The sequence below is a fragment of the Polyergus mexicanus genome, unplaced genomic scaffold (genome assembly GCF_030449975.1).
Source record: "Polyergus mexicanus isolate NDT 795.1 unplaced genomic scaffold, iyPolMexi1.0 SCAF_7, whole genome shotgun sequence".
Taxonomy (NCBI): domain Eukaryota; kingdom Metazoa; phylum Arthropoda; class Insecta; order Hymenoptera; family Formicidae; genus Polyergus; species Polyergus mexicanus.
Genome location: NW_027223327.1, coordinates 2,416,242 through 2,429,263, shown reverse-complemented (window position 1 = coordinate 2,429,263; position 13,022 = coordinate 2,416,242). Strand labels below are relative to the sequence as shown.

Below are 13,022 nucleotides of genomic sequence, written 5' to 3'. Positions count from 1 at the left end.
ATATGATAATGATATTGACACATACATTTTCCCCAACGTTGTAAATTTATACAATATAAAATTATGTATGAGCTTTATACGTGTATAATGTATTTATGCGATTAGATTGCAATTATGACAAATACAATATCATCATAGATGTCATATTATCTGTAAAAAAAAATTCTTAATAAATTATATGTAATATCGGACTACATAAAAAAAAAATTGTTATACGTCATTTCAGAAATGAATATTTTATATATTGAAAAATATGATATAAAAATAATATTGGCATATATTTTACTCTTTCAATATTAATAAAATTTGTATAATACAAGTATTTAGAAAAATATGATGTAAAAATACTATTGACATTATATATATTTATCTCAAAATTAATATAAAATTTATATAATACCTACAATTCATGTGATTATTTAGGGGGATAAATCGAGACAAAGATAATTTTCTTAGATGATAAGAGTTCTCTCTTTATCATCGATCGCCGATGACGATGGATTTAAGCGAAAGGAAATGGAAAAGGAAAAAGTGGATGAGAGAAGCAGCCGTTCCTGGGTCCGAAAGGACCAAGGAGCAGGGCGGAGCTGCGCCCGGAAGGGTGCGCGGGCGCGTTTCGCGCCGAACGAGCGGTACGTGGGGTCGGAGGTCGCCGTTCAGGTGCGACGAAGACGGAGAGGAGGGCTCGCTTAGTCGAGCAAACGCACCCAGAAATGCAAAGTCGAAGTGCCGGTGGCGCGAAGCGAGTCGCCCGTCGAGATTCGACGTCGCCGTCGTCGCGTGACAGTTCCTTCTTCGGATCTTTCAGCTCCGACCTGCACGTCCTCGCGCGTTCTTTCCAAGGACGATGTCCTCTTCGATCGAAATCGTTTCGCGGAAATCGTTCGTACGGCGTGATATAATCAACGCGCGCCGTTAAATTATATATACGCGAGCACACAGTGACGATAGACCTCGTGGTAGGACAACGTTTTCGGGCATCGACTGGAATTATCGATCGATACCGCTGCCACGTGTTCGCAGACAGCGTGGCAGCCCTCGTGCGCAACCACGTGTAAATTATGTAACAATCGCGAGAATGACTCAGAACATAAACAACTACGTAAGAAAGTAACAAGATATTTCGCGTACTTTAATTTTTTTTCATTTAAACTACTGATTTGTATGATTGTTATTTGGCTCTTCGAGTATCACGCTTAGTAGAATGAAAAGAACGATGATTATTAATTAGATTACACATTGTGAAAACTGCGGAAAAAGAATCTTTAAAAAAAGATATATAATACAAAATAAAAATATAATAGAAAATAATATAAAAAAGTATAATGTACAGAAAAAAAAGAAAAAATTTCTTCATGCGATAGAGAAAGAATTTTTCGACAAAATTTATGAAAGTATAATCGCAAAAATATTTTGTTTTTTCTTAAATAAATATATTATAAATAAATTATATTATAATTATTAAATTAATTATCAAATTGAATTACCAAATTATCGATAAGATTCGTCGGGCGTAGCAGTTGGAGACAGGATTGTTGGCGAGCTGCGCGATAACCTTTATCGAACAAAAATGTTTATAATCTGTGCACGTGGTGAATACTTCGGGAGCTCGTGCAGACTACACGTCAGCAATCGGCGGCGATAGCGGCTGGACACGAAGTCGATCGGTAATCAGCATCGTCAGCAAACGGGAGAGCGCGCGAACACCTGTTCTTAAACAGGATGCTAGTGCACAATTCGAGAGCAGAGAGTAAGGAGAGATGGGAAATTCGACACTACACGGACATCGTGAAATCGAACGATGACACTTTAGCAAACAGTACATTCAAGAAAGGCATGTAATGATTACTTGATGATAATATCTGTATCGACCACGCGAATTAATCCCATGTCGATCAGATCGCGTCTATAACAATAGCAAATTCATGTGAATCATTAAAGGAAGGGATCCGCAGGCTGATTTCTTTTAATCGCTCTTCCAATTCAAATAACAAATGTTGGCTTTTCATTCATGACCGAATCCGCGAGGGTCTTGGAAGTAAAATGGTGACAATTATCGCGCGGGAGGCATGAATGAGAGAGGAAGCTAGGGCAAATTTTGCGCGATCGATCGCGAGGGCACCTACTTTAGGGTGTACGTTATATCGACGGGCGCGAGATACGAGAGGTCGATCGCGACCTGGCCTCCGACGGCGGCAGCGTCTCCCGTCTCCGACGACGAGGAATGCGTAAGCGGCCGACAGAGACAGGCAGGTAGGACAGAGGCCCTAGGAGTGGCGAGAGGTCGCGCCGTGAGAGAGCTACCGTGTGCACCGCGGAGGAGAGACAGCCGCTGATCATTGGTGGACAGCGGAGCCGGGTCGCCTACGTGGTGGGGAAACCACCAGGTCGACTCCGCAGGTGGGGAAAGGCAGGCGGTAGAAGGCGGTGGAGGAAGAGGCGTCGTCGACGTCGTCGTCGTCGTCGGCGATGCCGCGGTGGTAGTGTCGCGGACAGTGGTAGTGGTAGCGACATGAAGAGGAGGCAGAAAGAGGGCGGAAGAGCAGGAGGTGTAACGACAGAGGTGGCGTAAGCGAGGAGAGAACGAAGGGAGGAGGAGGTGGTGGAGGAGGAAGCAGAAGCGGCGACGGGGAGTTGGGCCGACGGCCGCCGTGATAGAGAGGGAGAGAGCGTCGGGCGCGAGGGGATCGTGGAGAAGGAGGAGGAGACGCCAAGGACAGGAGAAGCCTCCTCCGCGCCGTGTCGGAGGACAGATCCGACGCGCGTCAGGATCCCAGCCGGACGGAGACCGATCGACCTCCTCGCTCTCTTCACCGCCGTCGGATAAGCGGATAAGAGGAAGAGGACGCGACGCGATTCTCCCCGCGACACTTCCGCGGTGTCTTCGGTCTGTCGTTGGTGTCCGGGTATATACGCGTGTCCGGTATGAGTCCGATCTTTTCCGAGAGTCATCTTCGCGGGCCTGCGATCTTCCTTCGATCACTTTCGCCGGGAGACGACCGGGATTCGAGAGTGTGAGAGGCGACAACTCGCTCGCCGCGACAGGATCCAGGATCGACGTTCCGGAAGGGGTGGACAGCGCCGAGGCCGATCGACAGGATAATAAACCGGTGCATAAACTCGCATGGCTCGGAGGATCGTCAGCGACGTTCTTACAGTTAGTGTTTTGTTTTCGAGTTCGCCACCCGTCGTGCAGCGATGAGATCCAAGCCGGTGGCGAGGAGACTGGCACAGGGTGAGTGGCTCTTCGTTTATCATTATTAACGACTCAGTATTGACTTACGTTAAATAAATATTTCAAAGTTGACTCGCAAAAGAAAAAAACATATATATATATATATCAGAAAGATATATAAAGTGTGTAAATAGTTAATCTCATATTTTCATTTTTCAATTTTATTTTCAAGAAGCTGGGCGTCTCAAAAATTACACAAACATACATTCTCATACAAATTTTACAATATTCTTTTGATAAAAGATTTAAAAAATTTTAGAATCTTCTATTCTCAAAACATATTTATTCATCCTTTTGATAAATAAATATTTAAAAATAAAATTTCGAAAAAACAAATATTTTATTGTATATTAGAAAGAAAGTGTATAATTATACAATCCTATTTCGCTCTTCACTTTTTAATTCTATTTTTGGAAAGCTGTGCGTAAAAGAATACACAAATATGTATTTTATTATACACATTTTAAAAAATTCTTTTAATAAAAGATTTCAAAAATTTTTGAATCTTTTATTCTCGAAACATTATATTTATTCAGTTTTTGTATAAACTACTAAATTATTAATATTTTAGAATATAAAATGTGTACACATAAAATGAATAACGCACACAATCTATGATTTTTTTGAAACATAAAGATTGGATTGAAGAGAAATGCAAAGAAAGAGAATGAGAACAATATAATTTTATAATATTTTATATTATATACTCTCTGTCTCGAATATAATTGATCCATATTTGTTTTCACCGTCTTGCGCCCCGCGCGTATAGAGCTTTATAATTTTAATTACACGCTGGGAAATGCGGATGGACAAGAATATATGGACGAGGAGATTGTAATTACTCTTTAAATTGCTAGAGATGCAATAAGAGCATTTATAGAAGGATTTCAAGGAATTTTGTGTCGCAATTTTTAATTTCTCACACATGATGCGCCGCAAATGAAGTATGCACACTTCCTCGCACAGATAAAAAAATTATTATTAATATACATATATATTTTAAATAATATCCTTTGTTTTTTTAAGCAATTATAATTTTAGTTTTTTCGATCAATTCTCTCTTCATATTTAATTTTGTCTCCCGCTATACAAAATATTTAAAATTAATCAACGTAAGATATATGTTCCGTTACATAAGTAATCAGCTTTATTTCTTCAATTTACACATTACAGTAAGACATAAAAGATTCAGTATATTTATATCTCATTTTTTACTACGTGTTATTAACATCCATTTTATTATTATTTCATGGATGTGAATTATTACTAAAGGGATAATTAATTGAATTAATTTGATTTATAATTTAAATTATAAAAGTATAACTAACTTATAGATTTATTAATCTTCAATCAGTGATGCGATGCGATGCGAATCCTTACGATCGAGACAGGGGATCAGAAATGAAATTCGATTCCATCGCGCTCCTGGAAACTGTTGTACTAGAACGGAAGACATTACGAGTCTTTCCGCGGAACTTATTTAACGAGGCAATAAAAGCATATATATCATGGCACACGCGCGCGAGGGGTACTACTATATAAAACTCATTTTCAAGACTTGGTCGTTGCAAAACGAGCCCGTGTCCTGGCCAACTCGAGACCCCGCGAGATCTGTTTAACAGAGATTTTATTCTTGAGACAAACGCTCTGCATATACAGGGTGTTCCAAGTCAGATCAATGAAACTTCAGGGTCTTATGGGAAATTGAATTTGGAACAAAAAAGTTTCTATAAACATAGGTCCGGAAGCGCTTCGTTAAAAAGTTATAGCTGATAAACTTCGAAAAATCATGTTTTTTTTTTTGATGATTTTTAAAAATAACCTCGAAACCATACATTCGTTTGAAAAAAATAACGAAATAGGTCTGATGAATAATTAAATAACAAACTAAATTACATCAGTTTCATTTAATTCTGATAAAGCGTTAAAAAAAACTAAGGTCAAAATAACGAAAAAAGGAGAAACTTGAAAAAAATCACCTTTCAATGATCTTTTTGTGTAAAACACTACATTCATAGTGCAAACATTGCACAAATGCGAACATAAAAATGTCCTTATTAAATTTTGATCATAATTAATCACTTACAGAGAGTTTATTAGCTATAACTTTTTAACGAAGCGTTTCCGGATCTACGTTTATCAGAACTTTTTTGCTCCAAATTCAATTTCTTATAAGACCCTAAAGTTTCATTAATCTGGAACACCTTATATAATACGGTACATTTTAATATTTTTACGTCGACAAAACTGTAATTAGTTCCTTCTTAACATTATAATTAAATAAAAATTATCATACGTTTCCATTACACGCCGTTAGAAATTTGTATAAATTATCCGTTATCAATCACCAAGATTGTACCCAATATCTAGGAGTCATTTTGACATTAAGGTCGGAAACCGCCGATTGGCCGTTGACGAGATCGACCGCGATGCGAATTTCCGATAACGTCGTCGCGAACGTGTCGTTGTCCGTGATGTGTCAGAAGCGTGGGACCAGGGGGGCGAGAGGAGGAAGGAGGAAGAGGTGGAAGAAGATGAAGAAGAAGAAGAGTAGGCGGTCCTCGCGCTGGCGCACCAGGAACGTCGATATTTCCATTCCTTCTCTTTTCCCGTTTGTCTTGTCTAGTCACTCACGGTGCTCGTCCTCTCGCCATTCCACCACCTCGTTACAGGAAAGTCCCGCCCATCTTCGGTCTCGACGCACAAGGTTTTCGCGACTTTTTCCCCCTCACTCCCCTCCACCCCTCTCCTCGCATGATTTTCCGCAAACACGGTGGGAATTTGAATCGACGTTATTCCCCCACCGAGGAGAAATAAAATTTTGGAAGGAAGTAAATATTGGACACGTCGAGCGTGTCCGACAAAAGTGACAAATCGATCTCCCTTTGTCTGACGGTTAACAATGCAGCATCGCAGCATCGGCGTACAAAAGATTCGTCGTTAATTTATTATTATATCATGAATGCTGCGGTGTGGAGCAAATTTTCGACGAATATCTCTGTGCGGTTTGTACGTATAGTTATCAACTAATATTTTCTCGAAACGCGGAAGGAAACAATGACAGCGCGCCGCATGGGAAGCGAGAGAGAGAGAGAGAGACGTGGAGAGTTCGCTTCTAGTAGCGCATGAAACCATTGACTCGCACATTTATTTCTGGCATGTTGCTGCGCGGAATTTATTATTAACCTCGCGCTTCTCCAACTGTTAGAACGCACGCTGGATTCGACAAATAGAAATGCAATACACTTTTCACAAAGTCCGTATAAACAGAATTATCTCTCGTACAAATGTGACATATATTTTTAAAGAAATAATTAAAAAATTATCGATTAAAGTTTATAAGTTTTTTATTGCATCGTTATAAATTTTGGGGAAAGGGAAATATGTTCCCATAGATTTCACTATATATGTATTAATTTAGCATTGATATAGTTTTGAGAAATTTATTATTAAAAATGTTATTGTTAATCATTATAATAAAGAAAAAATAATTAATTTTTAAAGATTTATCTTTTATCAGAAATAAATTTTTTATTAAAAATAAATTTAAGCTACAATATTTTGATGATTATTTTTATAGACTTTTATTAATAATTTTATGCAAAATAAAATTACTTAAATATAATTATTTATAATTATTTAAATATCTTATGCAAAAACTATTTTTACATAATACGTATAGACTGTAACGTACGTTATTACAGTAAACTCCCTTTCCACAGCTCGATGATTCGTTTATGAAAAGGTATACATGCGCTCTTAACGGATCCCATAATCTTTGAGACCTAAAAATCCGTTAACGCTTGACTCACGAATCGCCGAAACAATAGTCCGCCCCGTTACGTGATTTTTACGAGATGATGCTTGAGAGGGAGAAAGAAAGAAATCTAGGAATATGTATAGGTATATATAGAGATAATTGTATACATTTAAAATATTGAACTTTAAATATTAATCTTTAATAATATCTAAAAAAAAACATCCGAATCTTTTTTGAATGAAATTAAATTGAAAATACGTTATAAGTTCGACAATTATTTATACTCATTACATTTTTACATTTTAATTTTGTTCATACAAAATTAAAAAAAAAATATATATATATATATATATTTTTTTTTAATAATTTTTATTTTTTTTTATCCAGCGAATGTTCATAAAAATCATACGTGTATTATAAATTCGAGATTCGTCTCGTTCGAAATTCACGAACGAATCCCTTTGATGCGCACGACGCATTGTGCTCGCGAGACAAACAAGGGAAATTCGTGAAACTGATAGGAAGCGGAAAGAAAGAGATATACCTTCTCTGTCTATCTCTCATTCACCATACGCATCCGCAGGAATAATCGCGGAATCCACCTACCGCGGGGGAGGAGAATGAGGGGGTGGGGGTGTGGGGAGGGGAGGGGGTGGGGGCAAAGGAGATTTGAAAGACGCATCATCCCATTGAGAGTCGCATCTAACCGCGCGGCACCGGAAGTCGTATCCGAGAGGAGACAAAGCCAAAGAAACACAACGCACACGGAGTACGTGGGAGGGGTATAACAGAGGGGAGAGGGGGGGGGTGGGAGTTCTGTTTCATCGCCGGCTTTTGTCTCGCATCCTGAGAGAGAGAGCGCGACTTGAATGAAAAGTATGAATAGATCGGATGATCCTAAAGGTAGGTCAGTCCATTCTCGTCCTGCGGGAGACTCTAGCTACCGCGAATCCCACCTCCTCTTCTTCTTTTTCTTCTTACTGTCCTTCCGCTTCTCCTTACACAAACAATTAGACGAACTCAATTGAGGATGTCTTCTCTCGCTCAATATGATCGCTCGCGTTCATCTTAGAATGTCAAATGTGTTATATAATATATTTAAAAGATTTCCCTATCTCTCATAATGATGTATACTATACAATCTGATAAGGAAGAATGGATCTAAATTGATCGATTATATGGTAAAAGGAATGGTCAGCAATTAATCGATGATTAATTCTTCAAATGAGAATTTTGGTTTTTCAGTTACTAAAATCGATAATTGATCCTTGGGGATTTAATCTTATATATTATATCTATTATACACTGTTTGGGGAAAATTTGATTTAAATTTAATATATGCTAAACGGTTCAAATTTTTGTGTTAATTTAATATAATATGGATATGTAAAAAAATAATAACACTAATACTATGTGAATATTTTAATACAAAATGAATGCAAACTTCACAGTAATTTAATTATAATTAATCAAATAAAATTAACTCGGATAAATGTTATTGACGGTCCGTAGTCACTCTCACTCCAATTAGTATAGTAAAATCAATATTTTTTTCTATAAATTTTAACAGATAAATCCTATCACTAGTAATATGAAACATATCTATTGTGTAAAATTATAAGTACGCGTACATTGTGTTAATTTTACACTTTCTTTTAATTGATTTAATAATTTAAAATTTGAGTTTAATTAATGCAATGGGGCAATGCATGTTTTAAATTAACATGTGTATGTGTTAAATATTTAATGGAAAAATTTTAGCCGGGGCATATTTTTTTTTAACAAGAAAACACAAATTTTCCAATAATGTAGGCCAATTTTACGAACTTCGGAAATTTGTGAAACATTATTGATCTTCAAGCATTTGACAGTTTTGTGTTTAATTTAGAAGATCCATCCCTGTATGCATGATAAAATGATAACATCGGATATAATATTTCTAAAGAGGATACTATATCTCAAGTTCTACATTTAAATCTCTCTAAAAGAAATCATAAGAAATGGATTATGTCTATAAATTGTGATTATAAATTTATTAGCGTCTTTTATCTAAAAAAATAATTTAAATAGTACTTGTTATTCTAGAATTTTAATTACATGATGCGCAATTTTCTGACAGAGAGAGAGAGAGAGAGAGAGAGGGCGAATTTGATTTAAAAAATTGTATTATGATTATTATATAACTAACCAATAATGAATATAAAAATATTTTCAAAAAATTCAAGAAATAAATAAAATATAATTTTATATTTAAACAATTTATAGATATTTCTCATCTTTTATATATCAATGTGTCACTGATACGATTTAATCGGGGATTCCTGTATATCCCGAGTACGAATTAAATGCTGATGCAGATGAAACTGATGCCGAACACAAACCGTCCGTTGAGGGTTCGTCAAATCGCGCAATAGTATCGATAGCAAACTCTAATTCAATGTGACGTCACTTCTGAAAGAGTAGCTTAAACACTCATTGGCGAGCCGGACGTGATCGATTCCAGCGACGCGGGCTGAAATATCAACACAACGCTTCGTCGAAAAACCGAGTGTAGTTATGCAAAATCCGATAACAGAAACTTGGAACGTGGATCATTCCACCACGTGGGCAACTTGAATTCTCTCTCTCTCTCTCTCTCTCTTTACGCTTTTCTTTAAAAACTTCCCGCTTCCTTACAAAGTTTGCCGATATTCTCGCGGATCTCTGTACCTCCCGGTTCTTTCGCGCATTTACCGTCATCAATTAATCGTTCGTTTTGCCTCCGCTTATCATTTGTTTTACCATTTCCGGCGGGGAATGCAATCAGTCCGGTTGGAAACAAATGTTGCCGATCGGGCATGACGTACAAATACACGAGACGGCCAGATCTGTTACATATGTATCATACACGCTTTCAACACTGACGTTCATAAACAATCGTGCGGTAGTATTTCCGAAATAATATATGCTTCACATAGTGTCTCCGATCCATCGATGTATTTAATTTTGTGAATTTATTCAACAATATTTTTTTTTCTATCTATCAATTTCGACAAGATGTATATAATTATACAAGATTAATATTTATTTATATAACCCGTCGTATACGAAACTAGATCAAGAAAGTACGCATTTCACATAATATTATTCGCGCAATATTATAATAATACAATTTTGTAGTTGATTTTTTTTTTCCATATTGCTAATCTCACAAACGTACAATCTTTTTCTTCCGTATAGTTTTATATGCTAAACGATCGTGTTTGCCTCGAGATAGATCTGCATCGCGATATCAACGAATGGTATTAATCTAGATAACGTAACGAGCGAGTGTTGCTATTGGGGATACGCATTGCGGCGATAAGGCGCCATTGTTGCCCGCAACTCCGCAATTAAACGATTAATCATCTAATTAGACATCCGTCCCGCATTTTCTCCCGCGTCGGAATCTTTCCCTTCCGTAAAGGTCAATTGTTTGACAAATATACGCGCGCGTTAAAGCTCGGCGTCGCGATTTCTGCCAATCAGCGCTCGACGATCCCACGTCTCGCGTTCAGATACGATTGTTTAAAGAAACGCGGAGAAAATAAGACGAATGCAAATCGAATCGTTAAGTCATCATTTTACTGCGTAAAATCGTGCGCGCTTATGTTAAATAATCGGCAGATTTGAATATAAGATATTTTAGAAAATACGAATTTATTAAATAAAGTGAAATATTTAAATTCTGATGAGAACAACATTTTCTATATAAAATATTAATCGTACTTTTTAAACAAAACTTTTTCTGAAAGAATATTTAAATACAATTTTTCCTTTTTTTTTAATGCGACTAATATTTCATGTACAAAGTGCTTTTTTTTCTCCTCAAAATCTGGATATTTTGTTTTGTTTTATAAATTTGTATTTTTTAAGATATGAATTAAAATTTACATTGTTTAAGGATTCTTTAGACGATATTTAATTCGTAATGTTTTCTACAGTAGAAAATAAATAAGTTTAAATATATAAAATTAATAAAAAAATAGAATTCTATCTTGAATTTTGTCGCAAATTATAGATCATCTAAAGATGCAAAGAAACTTTGACGTAATGAATTTTTTATTTAATACCATTATTAATTAAATATCATTAAATACAATTATACGAAAGTTTTAACGTCGATAAAATTTATATCATCCACATGATAATATTATTTTGGTCAAACGAATATTGGTCGAATAATTTCATTTCGCTATGCATTTGGCGAATAAAATAAATACACTTCGTATAAAGCTGGCTTTACATAGTAGTTAATGTACGCGGCCCCTGAATAAGGACTGTACTCTGCTCTATTGAGTCGTGAAATTGCTAATGCGTGTCAACGCGGGCAGCTCTACGTCATCGCGATAAACCTATAAGTAAATTTTCACAAACTTATTTATCTCTCTTTACATATAAAGATCCAACTTGTTTTACATTTCTAAAAACAAGCAAATATATGTACCCACTATATCTTAAAATAAGACATACGATAAAGTTCGCGAATAAAGATAATATAATTAAAAATAGAAAAATTAATAACCATAATCGCGATTTTTTTCTCACCTAATAGAAAGATACAAGATTAGAGTCTGCAATTTTTTTTCTACATAATTCCTTCGGGAAAAAAGATACGTGCAAAGGAGACAAAAGAGAGAAGACGGAGTGAGGCTGAAGTCTCTTGGCCGGTAAGAGCCAAGTGTGTTGTTTCGTGTTGCGTCGCGACTCATAAAGAGATGTCACACTTCGGGATTCGCGTCTGTAGAGAAGATTTAGCCGCGCGTTGGCTTCTGCAGCGATAATGGCGTCGATAATGGCCGGAGAATTAGCATCGGCGACGATGGCACGCTTCGGCCACGTCGTCGTTCGCGCTAATGGATGCGCGTAATGCGTCGTGTCAGCGTGCATTATTGTTGACGAGGTTATTAAATCTCCAAGTCCTCCTTTATCTCGCGACCGATTCCCGGTACGCCCGAGGGCCATGAAGAAACGAGTCTCGAGGGCGACGCGGACGGACAACGGGCAGGAGGAGAGAAAGAAAAGAGCCGAAGAGAGAGAGAGAGAGAGAGAGAGAGAGAAGACCGTGGCGGATGAGCACGCGTGTCCACGCATGAGGTCGTGAGGGATCGTTAAACGACGATCTTCGTCGTTTTGTCCCCCGCTCGAACGAGTATCTCTCGTCTTGGCCGTCTCCGGGAATATTAATAGACGGAGGGCAAGCGTCGATAGTTTTCACGTTTTTCGCGCCTCGATCCCAGGAAAAAATCTCAAGATTAAGAGATGGTATAAGTTTGAATGGGTCGTGAATTTTTTCGCGATAACAAAGTTTTACTGCATTTGATGTGATGGCAATTGTTTATCAATCACGCGTGTTTTCTCTAGGTTTTATTCAAATCGTGACACACACGAACGAAACATACTATAAATATCATTTAACGTTATCCCTTTTTATATTGTATGTCAAGTTTCCAATAGAGTATTAATTCTATGAAAAATTGATGATTTTTAGAGATTTTATCTAAAGAATGTTAGAAATATATTGATTTTTTGGCGTTTTAAATATTTTTTAAACAATTTTTACTGATGGTTAAACACTATGTCAGTATTTTTAAATCATGGATATTTAGCTTTTTTTTGTTAAATAGAGCTTCTATCCGTGTGTAAAAATGCATAATTCGACAGTGTGCTGCTTCTTGTGTAATTGCCTGAAATGAATAGACTCGGTCTAGTTTTATTCTGTAGAATATATTTGTGAAATATTGGATGAAGCACTTTCATTAGAGAAAATTGAAAAATTACAAAGCGGTGTCATTCTAAAATTAGATATTTCAATTTTGCTGAAATTTATCCATTTTTTAAATGCCAGAAAAATATTAATTATTAATTTTTTAAATTCTATTTAGATTCAATGCTCCCCAAAAAGAGCCCTCTTTCATTGAAAAAAAAAAGACACAAATTTTTAAGATACCCGTCACATGAACTTTGAAAACGGTGTTTGTTTTGAAAAAAACGCGTTTGAAATTTTGC

General features: G+C 36.6%; 1 protein-coding gene across 1 annotated transcript in view; it reads left to right on the top strand.

Annotated features, from left to right (window-relative positions):
• Positions 1–2,464: 2,464 nt before the first annotated feature.
• LOC138934856 (transcription factor hamlet) overlaps positions 2,465–13,022 on the top strand; it is an 88,783-nt gene continuing 78,225 nt past the window's right edge. Inside the window, exon 1 of the mRNA XM_070298986.1 lies at positions 2,465–3,235. Within this exon, the coding sequence (XP_070155087.1) occupies positions 3,199–3,235 (37 nt within the window). The 5' untranslated portion in view covers positions 2,465–3,198. The remainder of the gene's footprint in view (positions 3,236–13,022) is intronic.